General features: G+C 50.5%; 1 protein-coding gene across 3 annotated transcripts in view; it reads right to left on the reverse strand.

Annotated features, from left to right (window-relative positions):
• Positions 1–222: 222 nt before the first annotated feature.
• TM9SF4 (transmembrane 9 superfamily member 4) overlaps positions 223–13261 on the reverse strand; it is a 53486-nt gene continuing 40447 nt past the window's right edge. For all 3 annotated transcript variants that reach the window (XM_008256154.4, XM_070051964.1, XM_070051963.1), the window contains exons 13-18: positions 11928–12011; positions 9673–9848; positions 9138–9201; positions 6290–6409; positions 5413–5502; positions 223–2142 (exon numbers count right to left, since the gene is read on the reverse strand). In XM_008256154.4, the coding sequence (XP_008254376.1) occupies positions 1993–2142; positions 5413–5502; positions 6290–6409; positions 9138–9201; positions 9673–9848; positions 11928–12011 (684 nt within the window). In that variant the 3' untranslated portion in view covers positions 223–1992. The remainder of the gene's footprint in view (positions 2143–5412; positions 5503–6289; positions 6410–9137; positions 9202–9672; positions 9849–11927; positions 12012–13261) is intronic.

Below are 13261 nucleotides of genomic sequence, written 5' to 3' on the forward strand. Positions count from 1 at the left end.
ACCTGACTGCCATTGCCTGCCTATGGCACCACAGGGGCCAATGTGCACTCGCTGGTGTGGAGGGGCGGAGCAGAGGGAACTTGGATCTGGCAGGGAACAGTGTTGCCTGAGCCCTACAGTGACAGAAGACCGAGCTTTGACAGAAACCACTCAACAGCCTATTGAGGGGGGTGGGGTGGGGCTGGTCTCACTTCAGACCCCAATCCCTGCAGGAGATTCAACAACAGGACAATGGCATTTTTATTTACAACTGGACCAAAAAAAGGCATACAGGCATTTTTTTTTTTTTAGTTAAAAATAATAATGATGATGATTTAAAAAGTCAGAAAAATCGACGATGTTTGAAACCTTTAGGAAGAGTTCATTCCTCCCTGCCCCCCACCCCCAAAACAGAAATCTCTTAGGGGAAAAAAAAAGAATAAAAAATTTTAATGAACAAAATATTCCAATATCATTCTCTACTCTTAGGTTCCTTTTCTCCAACCTGATTCCGGGGCCACCACTTGGCGCTGCAGTTACTGTGAGGCAAGATCGAGAAGTTGACTGGCTTGACTGATGCGGCCTGGGAGGCCGCTGGGAGTGTGGGGGTGAGGGGCAGAGGTGTGTTCCTAGATAACCAGCATTCTGAGCTTTGTCTCCTGGTGCAAGTCCCACAAGGCCTGGAGCAGGGTGAGTGGCTGGAACTGGGGCCTAATCCCAGGGTGATTTGGTCTCTTACAACTTAGGAACAAATGTCTGCCATGCGCAGGGAGTGATGGGAGATGGGAGGACCGGGAATGTATGGAGGAGCCAGGTCAGCCACCGAGCCCCTTCTTTCTAACTTGGGGACCCTGGGCTTCTTGTCCACTCCCGGGACCAGGGGAAGGAATGACAGAACTTACCTTCTACCTTCCTTCTCAAAAGGGGTTTTCTGGGTATCCCAAAAATGAGGAGCCAGGAAATCAGGCGGAGGGGATGGGTCTGTCTGAAAGAACTGAGTGTGAACATCGAGGCCGGGAGATGTTAGGGAGAGAGTGCCTCGGCCCAGCCACCCAAAGCAGAGGACCTGAGGTCTCTGGGCCTCCATGCTCTGCCCTGAAGTGGGGGAGAAGAGGGTCCACCACTAGCACACTGGAAAGAGCTGGGGAGCAAACCTTCCCGGACATAGCCCCATGGACACTTGGCTCTAGAAATACATGGCCCCAGGTCCGGTTTCTTGGCACACAATCCGTTTGTTGCAGGTCTCTTCTCTTCGTCCTTGTTGGTCCAGCAAACTCCAGCCGCTCTGAACAGAGGTGGCTCCTGCTGTCTCGGGGAACCTGGCCCCTGTACTTCCGGGGGTTTCCTTGTAGCAGCCAAGACTTGCTCATGTTCCTGGTGAGAGGACCCAGAGGTCTGGCTGGAACCTGGCCGTGGGTAGCCCTGGAAGGAGGCTGGGGAGGAGAGAAGCGGGAGCAAGAGGGGCTGGCAGAGGCCGATGGCACTGGGGCGCTGTCCAGGCTAGAGCTGTGCTTGGTGGTGGCATCACGGGTGAAGATGAGCGGCAAGAGACTCAAAGCCCTCACTGAGGGCCCAGTGTTTCCTCTTCCAGTTAGTCACGGAGTTGCCAGCAGCTCTGAGGAACTGAGATGGAGACACTGACCAGAACCCACTATCTCCGTGGATTTATCCATCTTGGATCCATTTGTTTAAAAAACTAAGGGGGAAAAAAACCCAAACCGAAAATAAACCTGAATAAACAGGTCAGAGAGTTCCTGTTGGAGGGAACTTTCTTAGCACTGATGAAAAAACAATCCAGAAAAACTCATCCCCCACAGAACTGGAATAAGATGAAGAAAATGCAAGATTTATCTACAGGCCCTCCCGCCCCCACACAGCCCGGGATCCAGGAACACCGTGCCAGGAGGTACATTCCAAATGAGCAGGAGTTACTTTATTTTGTGTGCCTGCAGTCCCCCACGCAGGGTGGCCTCCTGTCCAAGGACGAAGCGGGCCTGGCCACGGTCCACCCCATCAGTCTATCTTCACGGCAGCGTAGATCTTGCGGACAAACATGTAGGCTGCATAGAAGCCGATGGTGCCCGTGAGCAGCCAGAAGGAGAGAACCATGAGGGCCGTGTATCCAAAGTACAGGAGAGAGGGGATGAACTCAACGATGTCCAGCTGGGGCAGTGAGCAGAGAGAGAAGAGAGGGGTGGATGCTTAGTGCCAGTCAATTTCAGCCAACCTGGGAACCCCACCCTCTCACTGATCTCACAGGTGGGTAAAGGCCCATGGCTACTCCACAAGTAGACCAGGGCCTGTGTTGCCTTGCATGCTCATGACCTCATGGGAGCCAGGGCCAGAATACCACTTTCTTCCAGTAACCAAAGCAATGCAGCAGCACTCCTGGGTGGCCCGAGCAGCAGAAAGGGGGTGGGCAGGTGAGGAAGGTTTTGTTCAAGGTTCCTACTTGAAGGACCAGTGAGCCACCATCAACCTGCCTCCTCCCCAGAGGGTTTTCATTTTTGTTAACAACTCCCAGTGGTTCTTATCTTGCAGGGTCTTAGATGGCCTACTCTAGATGGGGTAGGGTTCAGAGGTCTGGGCAGAAAGGCTAGAAACCTCTGTTGTGATGGTATTTGTGGGACAAATGGAGCTAATCTGGAACCCTGTAATCAAGATCACCAGTGTGGGGCCCATATTGTGGCACAGCGGGTAAAGCTACCACTTGTGATACTGGCATTGCATACAGGTGCTGGTTTGAGTCCGGCTGCTTCACTTCCAATCCAGCTCGCTGCTAAAGGCCTGGAAAAGCAGCGCAAGATGGCCTAAGGGCTTGGGCCCCTTCACCCATGTGGGAGACTCAGAAGAAGCTCCTGGCTTCTGGCTGTGGTCTGGCCCGGCCCCAGCTGTTGTGGCCATGTAGGAGAGTGAACCAGTGGATAGAAGACCTCTCTTTTCTCTGTGTCTCTCCCTTTCTCTTTCTCTGTAACTCTGCCTTTCAAATCACCAGTGCACTGGGACTCATGGCCCAAAATTCCAGGAGCCCAGACGCGAACAATAAAAAAAGCAATATGGGCCACCATCTGAGGCTCTCTCCTGAGCCCAAGGGACGAAGGCCACGCTTTCAAGCTCAACACCTCGTCTCTCTTTATGAGCATTCTTGTGGCTAGAGACAGGGTGAGGGGATGGAGAACAAGGGGCAGAGCAGTGGTCAAACCAGCAAAGGGATGAGCAAAGGCCAGAGACAGGAAGGCTCTCAGGTCAGGGGGCCCTTGGCCGTGGTGTAGACAACTTTAGAGAAGGAAGACTGGGCAGGAGGGAGGAAGGACAGGAGGCTGAGATACCACCTCTAGTTTTTGTTTGTCCAACGCTATTTTCTGTCGTTCAGCTTCCAGGTGTTTTGCGGAACACACTGGCTACTGTGTGGTCCTCCTGGGGCCATCAATTCTGGTATAGCACTGAACAACAGTGTACAGCCTATGCACACCAGTGAGGTCTTCCAGGGACTGCTATGCAATGGTACAGGAAAGATACTCTCTTGGTGGCAGTGCTGCCACTGTCCACCTCCTACATCATGGAAAGATTTTGTCTGCAGAATGAAGCCAAAAGACGACGCACACAATGAAGGTATGGATTCAGAGCCCTAACATCTTCTGAGACCCCAGATCTAACCATGTCTGGAGCCAGAACTCCAATTTCTTAAACTTTCAGTTAATTCAGACAACAAACTGTTTTTCCTCAAGCCAGTTTGAACTGGGTTTTGGTCACTTGCCACTCACAGGAAATCTGAATAATGTGAGCTGTAGAGGAGGGAGACATTTGTTCTGAGTGATGCAAGAATGAGACTAAAGTCCAAAGACAGAAGTTACAGGGAGGCAGACTGCAGTGTAAATCAAGAAAGACCTCGATAATGACAGGAGCTGCCTAGAGAGAATGGGAGTGTCAGGAAGAAGTATCTTCTCTGTCACTTGATGTGCTGTGGCATGGGTCAGCAAACCTCTTCTTGAAGGGCTAGATTATATAAATATTTTAAGTTCTGCATGCCAAATGGTCTTTGTGGCAACTACTTATCTCTGCCAAGGCAGTGTGAAAGCAGACACAGCCATTATGGAAACGAACGAATATGGCTGTGTTCCAATAAAACTTTATTAACAAAAACAGGCCTGCTGGTCCACACAGTTTGCTGACCTCCAATCATTTACAGGGACGGGACTGTGGAAGTGAGACATGGTGATCAGACTGGAAACAGGCATGGAGCACTGCACTGAGACAGTCTTAAGAATCCTGTCCAACTTGATGTTTGAGAAAGGGCATTGCCAAGTTTCAACCCACTGACCTGTGACTCAGTTTGCAAATACAAATACACCTTGGTTACAAAAGGATGACTGCTTGCTTTTGAGTTTTGGAGACCAAGGTACAACAGGTGAGATCAAGTCTTCAGTGTCAGTCTTGGAGGTGAGGAGCTCATCACTGCTCCCCCAAACTCCTCGCATTGGACCATCTGGTTCACATGACATATACGCATCTATCAGACTTGTCACGGGATCTGGCTGCGTTCTTCCTCATGCCACTCTCTGGGGACAGCAAGCCAGCCTCCTGCTTGTCATGAGCCCACATGACCCAGGGGCCTCACAAAGCAAGACGTGGGAGACGCAAGCAGAGGCCTTGCCACTCTCTTCTGACTGCAGGACTGAACAGTACTTGGAGTGAAGAAGAGGAAGCCTCCAGGGACAGAGACCCCCGCCTCAGGTCCTAGGTTTAGTTCTGATGGTATCTCAGCCTCCTGTGTTTTCGTCTTTATTAATTCTTTCATCTTCTCGATCCTTTGATGCTACTGTTTCTTTTTTCCAGTTTCTTGAGGTAAATACTGTTTGATCAGTCTCTTTTATTTCCTATTCTAAGCAATGAAGCTGACATACCGACTTTAGGTACTGCTTTGGCTGCATGCATAGGTTTTGCATGCAGGATTCTTATTGTCATTTATCCTGAAAGCTTTTGTCTCTCAAATATTCAGAACATTGATTCTCTCCTTTCTAAAAAGATCACCGTTCCAGGGCAGGCATCTGGCCTTGTGGTTAAGATGCCCATGTCCCCCACTGGAGTACCTGAATTTTGACTCCTGGTTCCTGACTCCAGCTTCCTGCCAATGCAAACCCTGGCAGGCAGCAAGGACAGCTCAGTAATGGGGTTCCTGCCACCCAAGATTGAATTACTGCTTCCTGGCTTTGGCTTTGACCTAGACCCAGTCATTGCAGATAGCATACAAGAAGGGTGTCCATCTCTCAAAAAAATACCATGTTCTAGAGTAGAAATAGTTCTGGATGACACTGGTCCACCCCCTTCAGGACAGGAAGTACAATTCAGACACACAAGCTTTTCTCCCAGCGTTCTCCTCACAACCACCCTGCCTAAAGAGGACCAAGGGGACTTCCTCAAGGAGGGCAGTACCTTGTTTACAAAATAAAAGATGGCATAGACCAGAACGTAGAACGCGGATCCCCCGGAGACTAGGAAATTCCTCCACCACCAGCGGTAATCCTGAGGGGGAAACAGGAAGAGTCACTGCTGCCTCAGGCAGAACTTCTTGCCAAATTTCACAGTTGCCCAAGGGGCTGAAGACTCAGGGTGACAGCAGTAATACTTGGGTGACAGAAATGTTTTATCACTTGCCTGTGATGGTGGTTACACAACTACATGTATTTCTGTCAATTACACAGTTGTACACTACAAAGTATAAACTTCACAAATTATACTTCAATTTTTTAACAAAACCAACAAAAGTGAATAATTAACATTTCTTCAGCAAAGCTTAACACATGCCAGGCACCATTCTAGGTGGCACCTGTGAATCAGCTCATTTAGTCCCTAGGCAGCTATCTGAGCTGCATCCTATTAGTATCCCTGTCACACTGAGGAGGGATGGAAGGCACAGAGGCTAAGCAACTTGCTCAGGACACACAGTTGCTAAGAGAGGAACCACGATTCCGGCCTAGGCTGTTTGTCTCCTGGCCCTCGCACACCCACTGTGCATGAGCAGTCACCAGCTGCAGCAGACTGCAGAAACTGCTTCTGAGTGGACACACTGCTGACAGATGTGCTGTCTTCTCAGGTCATGGTGGGTACTCCCACACAATGTGCTCAGGCAGCTTTCTAACCTCAACGGACGGCTGAGTACACGGAGGTTTGGAGAGGGAAGTTATGTGCTGGCCCAAGAGCTTGTCACCAGAAAGGGGGAAGGGCACAAGAGCCTCAGCCTCTTTGGACAGCCCGTGAGCCAGTGCAGGACCTAGCGCCCCTACCCCTGCCCCAGCTCCACCGTCCTCACCTCTGCACACAGCTGGAAGTACACCATGACGATGCTGATTTGTGAACAGGACACCACCAGGATGATGAAAACAAGGAACAGGAAACCAAAAAGATAATAGAATTGATTCTCCCAGATTGCCTGTGGAGACATCAGATAGAGTCTTCAGCCAGCCTGCATCCCCCAAGCTGCCCCTCCCGTGGCACATCACTTGTCCCAAGGGCAGGCCTGTGGCTTGGCATACAAGTTCTCTTCCCTAGAGTAGCAGATGAACCACAGAGACATTCAGAAAAGGACTGGGGTAAGGCTGAGCCTACTGTGTACTGTGGGTGTACCTCAGCCTGAACTCATTCCAATCAAAATTACAGCTGACTCAATAACAACATGAGTTTGAATTATTGGTACACTCATATGTGGATTTTTGAGAAGATCTGAGATAATTTGAAAAACTTGCAGATGAACTGTGTAGTCCAGGAATTTTATCATAAAATTGAGAAAAAGGAACGCCATGAATACATAATATATGTAGATAATGGGGTTATCATTTACTCCCATTAAATATGTGCAAATTTATTGTAAAAAGTTAAAGTGTATCAAAACTTTCATACAGCCTACACAAGGCACCCTTTGTGGTGGAAGAAGTGTAAACAATCCTAAGCACAGTATTAATCACAACTGCACACTGTATGACTGGAGTGACTTGGCAGCCACTTCCCACGGCTCCACGGGGCTCAAGAGTTCCACGTATCATGTAAACGCCGTGCAACTAAAGTGCGAACTGCAGCAAAAAGTGGCCTTGCACCGATCCCGCATGTTGCTCATGTATATAATACCAATAAATCCCAAATGTACTCATTGACTTCATCAGTGAGGTTTTCTGTCAACAGCAGACCATTAGCAATGTTTTGGGGAGGCAAAAGTTTTACATTTTTTTTTCTTTTTAAAGATTCACTTATTTATTTGAAAGCAGAGTTACAGAAAGGCAGAGAGAGAGAGAGAGAGAGAGACAGAAAGAGACAGAGAGAGACAGAGAGAGTCTTCCATCTGCTGGTTCATTCCCCAAATGGCTGCAACGGCTGGAGCTGCACTGATCCGAAGCCAGGAGCCAGGAGCTTCTTCCAGGTCTCCCACGTGGGTGCAGGGGCCCAAGGACGGAGGCCATCTGCTGCTTTCCTGGGCTACAGCAGAGAGCTGGATTGGAAATGGAGTAGCTGGGACTTGAACCGGCACCCACGTGGGAGCCGGCACTGCAGGCAGTGGCTTTACCCGCTACGTTACAGCGCTGTCCCTTTACGTGGATTTTTTGACCATGTTGGTGTTCAAAAGTTAACCGTACACAGGAGCCACCACCACTTAGGGGCAGCTTGTCACACGCCAGGTGTTGTGCTACATGACTTTATTCCTCTCCACATGTGAGTTTAAAACTTGGCCTTTGCTAGCTGAGAAGTGAAGGCTTAGAGTGGCTAGCGACCGCCCCAGAGTCACAGGGACACATGGAAGGTCCTCCCTGGGGGGTGCACAGCAGGCAAAGGGCAGCCAACAACCCTCTGACCAGCTTCCAGGCAGGCCTGGGTGGGCAGGGGAGTGTGCAGGGAGGCTCCCCTGCTCTCTGGAATAGCAGACACTTGCCGTGTGCTGACTTGCTGCAGGGGACCGCATGTGCTGCGCACTGAGCTGGGCGAGCCAAACTTGCATGGTTCTGAAGAGCCCTCCTGTCAGCTCTCATCTCGGCACTCTTGGCAGGAGGAGTCATCATCGCAGCAATAGCATTTCCTGAATGCCAAGCACCCCGGCAGGTATTACTTTATCCCCGCCACAGACATCTCTTTCCTGCGAGCTGTGAGTATGTGGACTGTTAGATATGAGGTAGGACCCAGAAATCAAAGCTGGGGGCTTTGTGGTATAGTAAGTTAAGCCTCCGCCAGCAGTGCTGGCATCCCATATGGGTGCCAGTTGGAGTCCCGGCAGTTCTCTTTCCAGTCCAGCTCCCTGTTAATGACCTGGGAAAGCAGTGGAAGATGGCCCAAGTGATTGGGCCCCTGTACACATGTGGGAGACCTGGAAGAAGCTCCTGGCTCCTGGCCATCTGGGGAGTGAACTAGTGAATGGAAGACCTCTCTCTGCTGTCTGTAACTCTGCCTCTCAAATAAATCTTAAAAAAAAACAAAAACAAACAAACAAACAAAAAAAACAATCAAAGCTGATGCAGCAAGACTGCAAATCACAAGGCGAATAATTGGGTAGTACAGAACAGCTTTTGGGCACCAGGTCTGGACCACACGTACACCAGACCCTGCACAGCTCACTTCACTCCCCAGCTCTCCTGGGCGGCAGCACTGTTGCCTGAGTCGAGGGAGAGGGAGGGGCTCTGTCACCTCACAGCGGTGAGAGCAGAGCACCCAGTGGAGGGAGAGCCCGGGCCTGCGCGGCTGGGGCTGCACATGTAGGGCAGAGCACAGGCAGCAGTACTCACACTGTGGGGCAGAGCACAGGCAGCAGTACTCACACTGCGGGGCAGAGCACAGGCAGCAGTACTCACACTGTGGGGCAGAGCACAGGCAGCAGTACTCACACTGTTGGGCAGAGCACAGGCAGCAGTACTCACACTGTGGGGCAGAGCACAGGCAGCAGTACTCACACTGTGGGGCAGAGCACAGGCAGCAGTACTCACACTGTGGGGCAGAGCACAGGCAGCAGTACTCACACTGTGGGGCAGAGCACAGGCAGCAGTACTCACACTGTGGGGCAGAGCACAGGCAGCAGTACTCACACTGTGGGGCAGAGCACAGGCAGCAGTACTCACACTGTGGGGCAGAGCACAGGCAGCAGTACTCACACTGTAGGGCAGAGCACAGGCAGCAGTACTCACACTGAAGATGAAGAAGAGCTCGATGAACATGGCGCCAAAGGGCAGGATTCCAGCCATGAGGATGCTGCCGCAGAAAAAGAAGGTCACTGCTGCCCGAGACCAGGCTCCCAGGAAGCCCCACGCTCCCTCCTGAACCAGAGCCTGAGTGGCCACATGACGTTCTAACACTATAGCTGCCTCTTGACAAGTAGGCAGGGCAGGCATCATTCTCCCCATTTCACAGATGGGAAACTGAAGTTCAGAGAGGTGGGGTGACTTGCCCGAGGTCCAAGTTAAACAGTGTTAGCCGGTTGAGCATTCTCCTCTCAACCCATCCCACCATCCTTGTTCACTGGCCAACACCAAGTCTGGCCTCAACCTTGTCCTCTTTACTCTGGAGTAAAACTGAGCGTTCATGACGCCTACAGAGCCACTAGAGCTGCCTGAACACTGGTCAGAGCACCCTGACACAGGGAACCCTCTTCCACGTCCTCCTAACAAGATGGTGCAGGGGAGTACTGGCCTCATCCACTTTCGCCCCTGCCAGAAGACTTACCCCACAAATCGGTTCATGTACCACCGCTGTTCAGGGATCTGCCGGGGGATCTGGTTGGTGCGCACAGGGTTGTCATATGGCTGCTTGCGGAAGCCGAAGTAGTAGCCCAAGTAGACGAGCGGCAGGGAGATCCCGAACCACATGCACAGCAGAGCCACCATAGTGGGGAAGGGCACCTGCGGACCCAGTGCCATGTGACTCTCAACAAGCCCCGAGGCCCGGGATGGGGGCTCTGCAAGGGCAGGACGGACCTTTCGGGATCCAGGGAAGGAGAGTCCATGTGCACAGCAGGGCCACCGTGGTAGGAAAGTCCTGCACATGTACCACACACGCCCCTGCCCCCGGCCACCACAGTGCTCCTGGTCAGAATCTCTTGGGACTGATCCCAGCCGTGGAGACAGAGAGTACAGTTGGGGGCCATTCGGGCTTCCAGTGAAGAAGGAACTCCAGCATCCCAGAGGAGCCCAGCATCCAGGGAGGGAGTGGGGAAGAATAGGGAAAGAGGGAACCGAGAACATGCAGGGGAGAGGAAATGGTCAGGATGCAAATTACATGTGGTAATTAAGCAAAGAAAGAAGAAAACTTATGTATACATAGATCCCATTTTAGTTTGGGGCTGATGCTGTGCATAGCAGGTAAAGCCACTGCCTGCAGAGTCATCATCCCATATGGGTGCCTGTTCAAGTCCTGGCTGCTCCATTTCTGATCCAGCTTTCTGCTATGGCCTGGGAAAGCAGTGGAAGATGGCCCAAGTCCTTGGGTCCCTGCACCTACATGGGAGACCTGGAGGAAGCTTCTGGCTTTGGATCAGCACAGCTCCGGCCACAGTGGCCAACTGGGGAGTGAACCAGCAGATGGAAGACCTCTCTCTCTGCCTTTCCTTCTCTCTCTGTGTTGAGGGTGAGGGAGGGGCTCTGACTTTCAAATAAACACATAAATATAAATATTTATGTAATATAAATTATAATTCATATAATTATATAAATTATAAATACAATATTTATAGATTGGTATTAAATTATATTCATATAAATATAATATGAATATATAAATATGAACACATAAACACACAGTTTATATATTTATTTATATAAACATAAAATATAAAAATATATAAATAAATAAATAACTCTGACTTTCAAATAAATAACTATTTAAAAAAAACCACATTTATGTATATGTGCCTGGAAAGGCCTACACCAAAAAGCGAGCAGTACTTCCCTAGGGGAGATACAAGGATAAGAACTAATTTTTCATACAAATAATGCAAAAAGGAAGAAATTAATGTATGTACTTATTACAATGTATGTATGCATGTACTTATTACAAAGTTAACTTCATATAAATGTTTGCTTTTTTAATTTTAGAATTCCATAATTCTATTTCAGATGTGTCTATAAAACGGAAGACTGAAGAGATACACATTAAAGATCCATATAGTCTTCATCTCTGGGTGGTTGGGTTCAAAGTTATTTTAATTTAACTTCTCTGAATTTCCCAAAATTTGTACAGTGAGCACTGATGGCGCTGTTGGTAGATGGGTGGAAATGTTGAAAGGAAGGAGGAACAGAGACACAAGGGAAGCGGAAGTGGAAGGCAGAGCACGCCTTTCCCAGGGGCAGCTTCTCAAGCTGCTGCAGAACCCAGCCATCCGGCTGCCTGGACTCCTCCGCCTCACTGGAGAACCTTTAACAGGTGGCACCACTGCTCAGGCTGGGATGCCAAATGCCCGCCCACCTCTACCACAGCCCTGCTACCCCAAGATCCCATCTCCTCTACCCTCAGGGTTCAAAATCCTACCCAATGCAACCGGGGCAGCTGCTAGCCACACGACAGACTGGAGCTGGCAGAATACCCATTGTAAGGAGAAGACAGCGTCCTTCTCCCCTTCCTCTGCTTCCACCTGCAGGGGCTGGTGGTGAGTGCAGGGATGCTGGGAGAGACCTGCTTTTGGTTGCTGCCCTAACAGTCTCCCATCAGGCAGCTGCTCCTTAACCAAGACAAAGGGAAGTTCCCTACGTGGCCGCTGGACCACAGATACCTCCCTTTTGAGAAGTGAGCTTGGTTAGTTGTCTCAGAGTCCACAGAAAGGCCAGGGCCAGGGCACAGACAGCACTGGGGAAAGACCAGCCAGTCCCCAGCCCTCAGGCCTGGGAACAGAATTTTGGGAAGTCAGCAGTCGGAAGGGAAAAGCAGGAAGTGACTCGGCGGAGTGGGGTGGGAGGGGCCGGGAGGGCGAGAGGAAGGGCACTTACCGCTCCCGATGAGTGCTTTCCCCAGATGAAGCAATTCAATATAAAGCAGATGCCAAACACCACGCCAGGGTACAGTGTCGCTGTCTGGGAGCAAGAGGGGCCAGGTTGGGGAGCTGCATCCAGGAAGCTCTGAGACCAAAGTTACAAACTCATCTCCTCCAAAACTCAGCTCAAGTATCATTCCTTCCACACGGCGGACACAGGCAGGACTTCCACACCATGGCCTCTTCCATCCCTGAAATGGCCCCTTCCTTGCTCTCCTCCCAGGAAGACATAATTAAGTTCCCAACTTAATGAAAATTCGACTTAAGATTTTTCAACTTTATGATGGTGTGGAAAATGATGCCCATTCAGTAGAAACCATAATGTGATATTTGGTAGATTAGGTTTATTCAAAGCATTTTCAACTTAGCATATTTTCAACTTACAACAGGTTTACTGGGACATAACCCCTTTGGAAATCGAAGAGCATCAAAGAACTCTGTTCCATCAAGGGTGGAACAGAGAGTCAAACCTGGGCAGTCTGACCCTAGTGCCCATGCTCCAGACCCAGTACAGAATAGTCTAGTCAGCCAGAACCTCTTGGGCTGGGGTACAGGCACAGGGAACCAAGCCCTAGACTTAGAGTTGAGCCTCCTCCTCGCTACACTGCAGCAATCAGGCCAGAGACCGCTGTGGCTGCCTGAGCATCTAGGCGAGTCACAACTTCAACGACCAAGGCCCTCCGAAACCTGATGCGCAACATCTGCTACCAGTTTCATCTCTGGCCTGCCGCCACCTGCCTCCCCGCCCACTGCTCCTGCATGCTCTCAGTCTCCTTCCATCTACACAACCCTAAAAGCTGGATACAACGATCCCCATCAGAGAAATGAGGACGCTGAGGCTCAGAGTGTGTAAGGTTATCAAGCCAGCAGAACAGACTGGGATTCAGGCAATTCTAGGGTCAGGCCCTTCTGCAGGCTGCTTCCTTCCACCTGAAAGGTGACCCTCAGGTGTCACTTCTTCCCTTCCTGTGTGTTCCTGCTTTATTCTCTGCATGGCAGGCAATTCCTCACCTGCCTTCCTGGCTGAAATTTATGGGCTGGGCACCATCTTAGACATAGGGGTATGAACAGGAAGAAAAAATTCCAAGAAAAAGACAGACACATACACGGAAAGCAATACAGAAAGGCAGAATGTGCAGGCACAAGGCCTTGCCCAGCTCCTCTGGGGCACCAGGGAGGACTCAGAGGTCCGAATGGTGGGAGGAGGCTTCTATAGGATGATGGTGGAGCTAAGACCTAAGGGATGAGGCGATGCCAGCCAGGGGAAGGGAGAGGGGCAGGGCCCAGGCA

Source organism: Oryctolagus cuniculus, chromosome 11, assembly GCF_964237555.1.
Source record: "Oryctolagus cuniculus chromosome 11, mOryCun1.1, whole genome shotgun sequence".
Lineage (NCBI taxonomy): Eukaryota > Metazoa > Chordata > Mammalia > Lagomorpha > Leporidae > Oryctolagus > Oryctolagus cuniculus.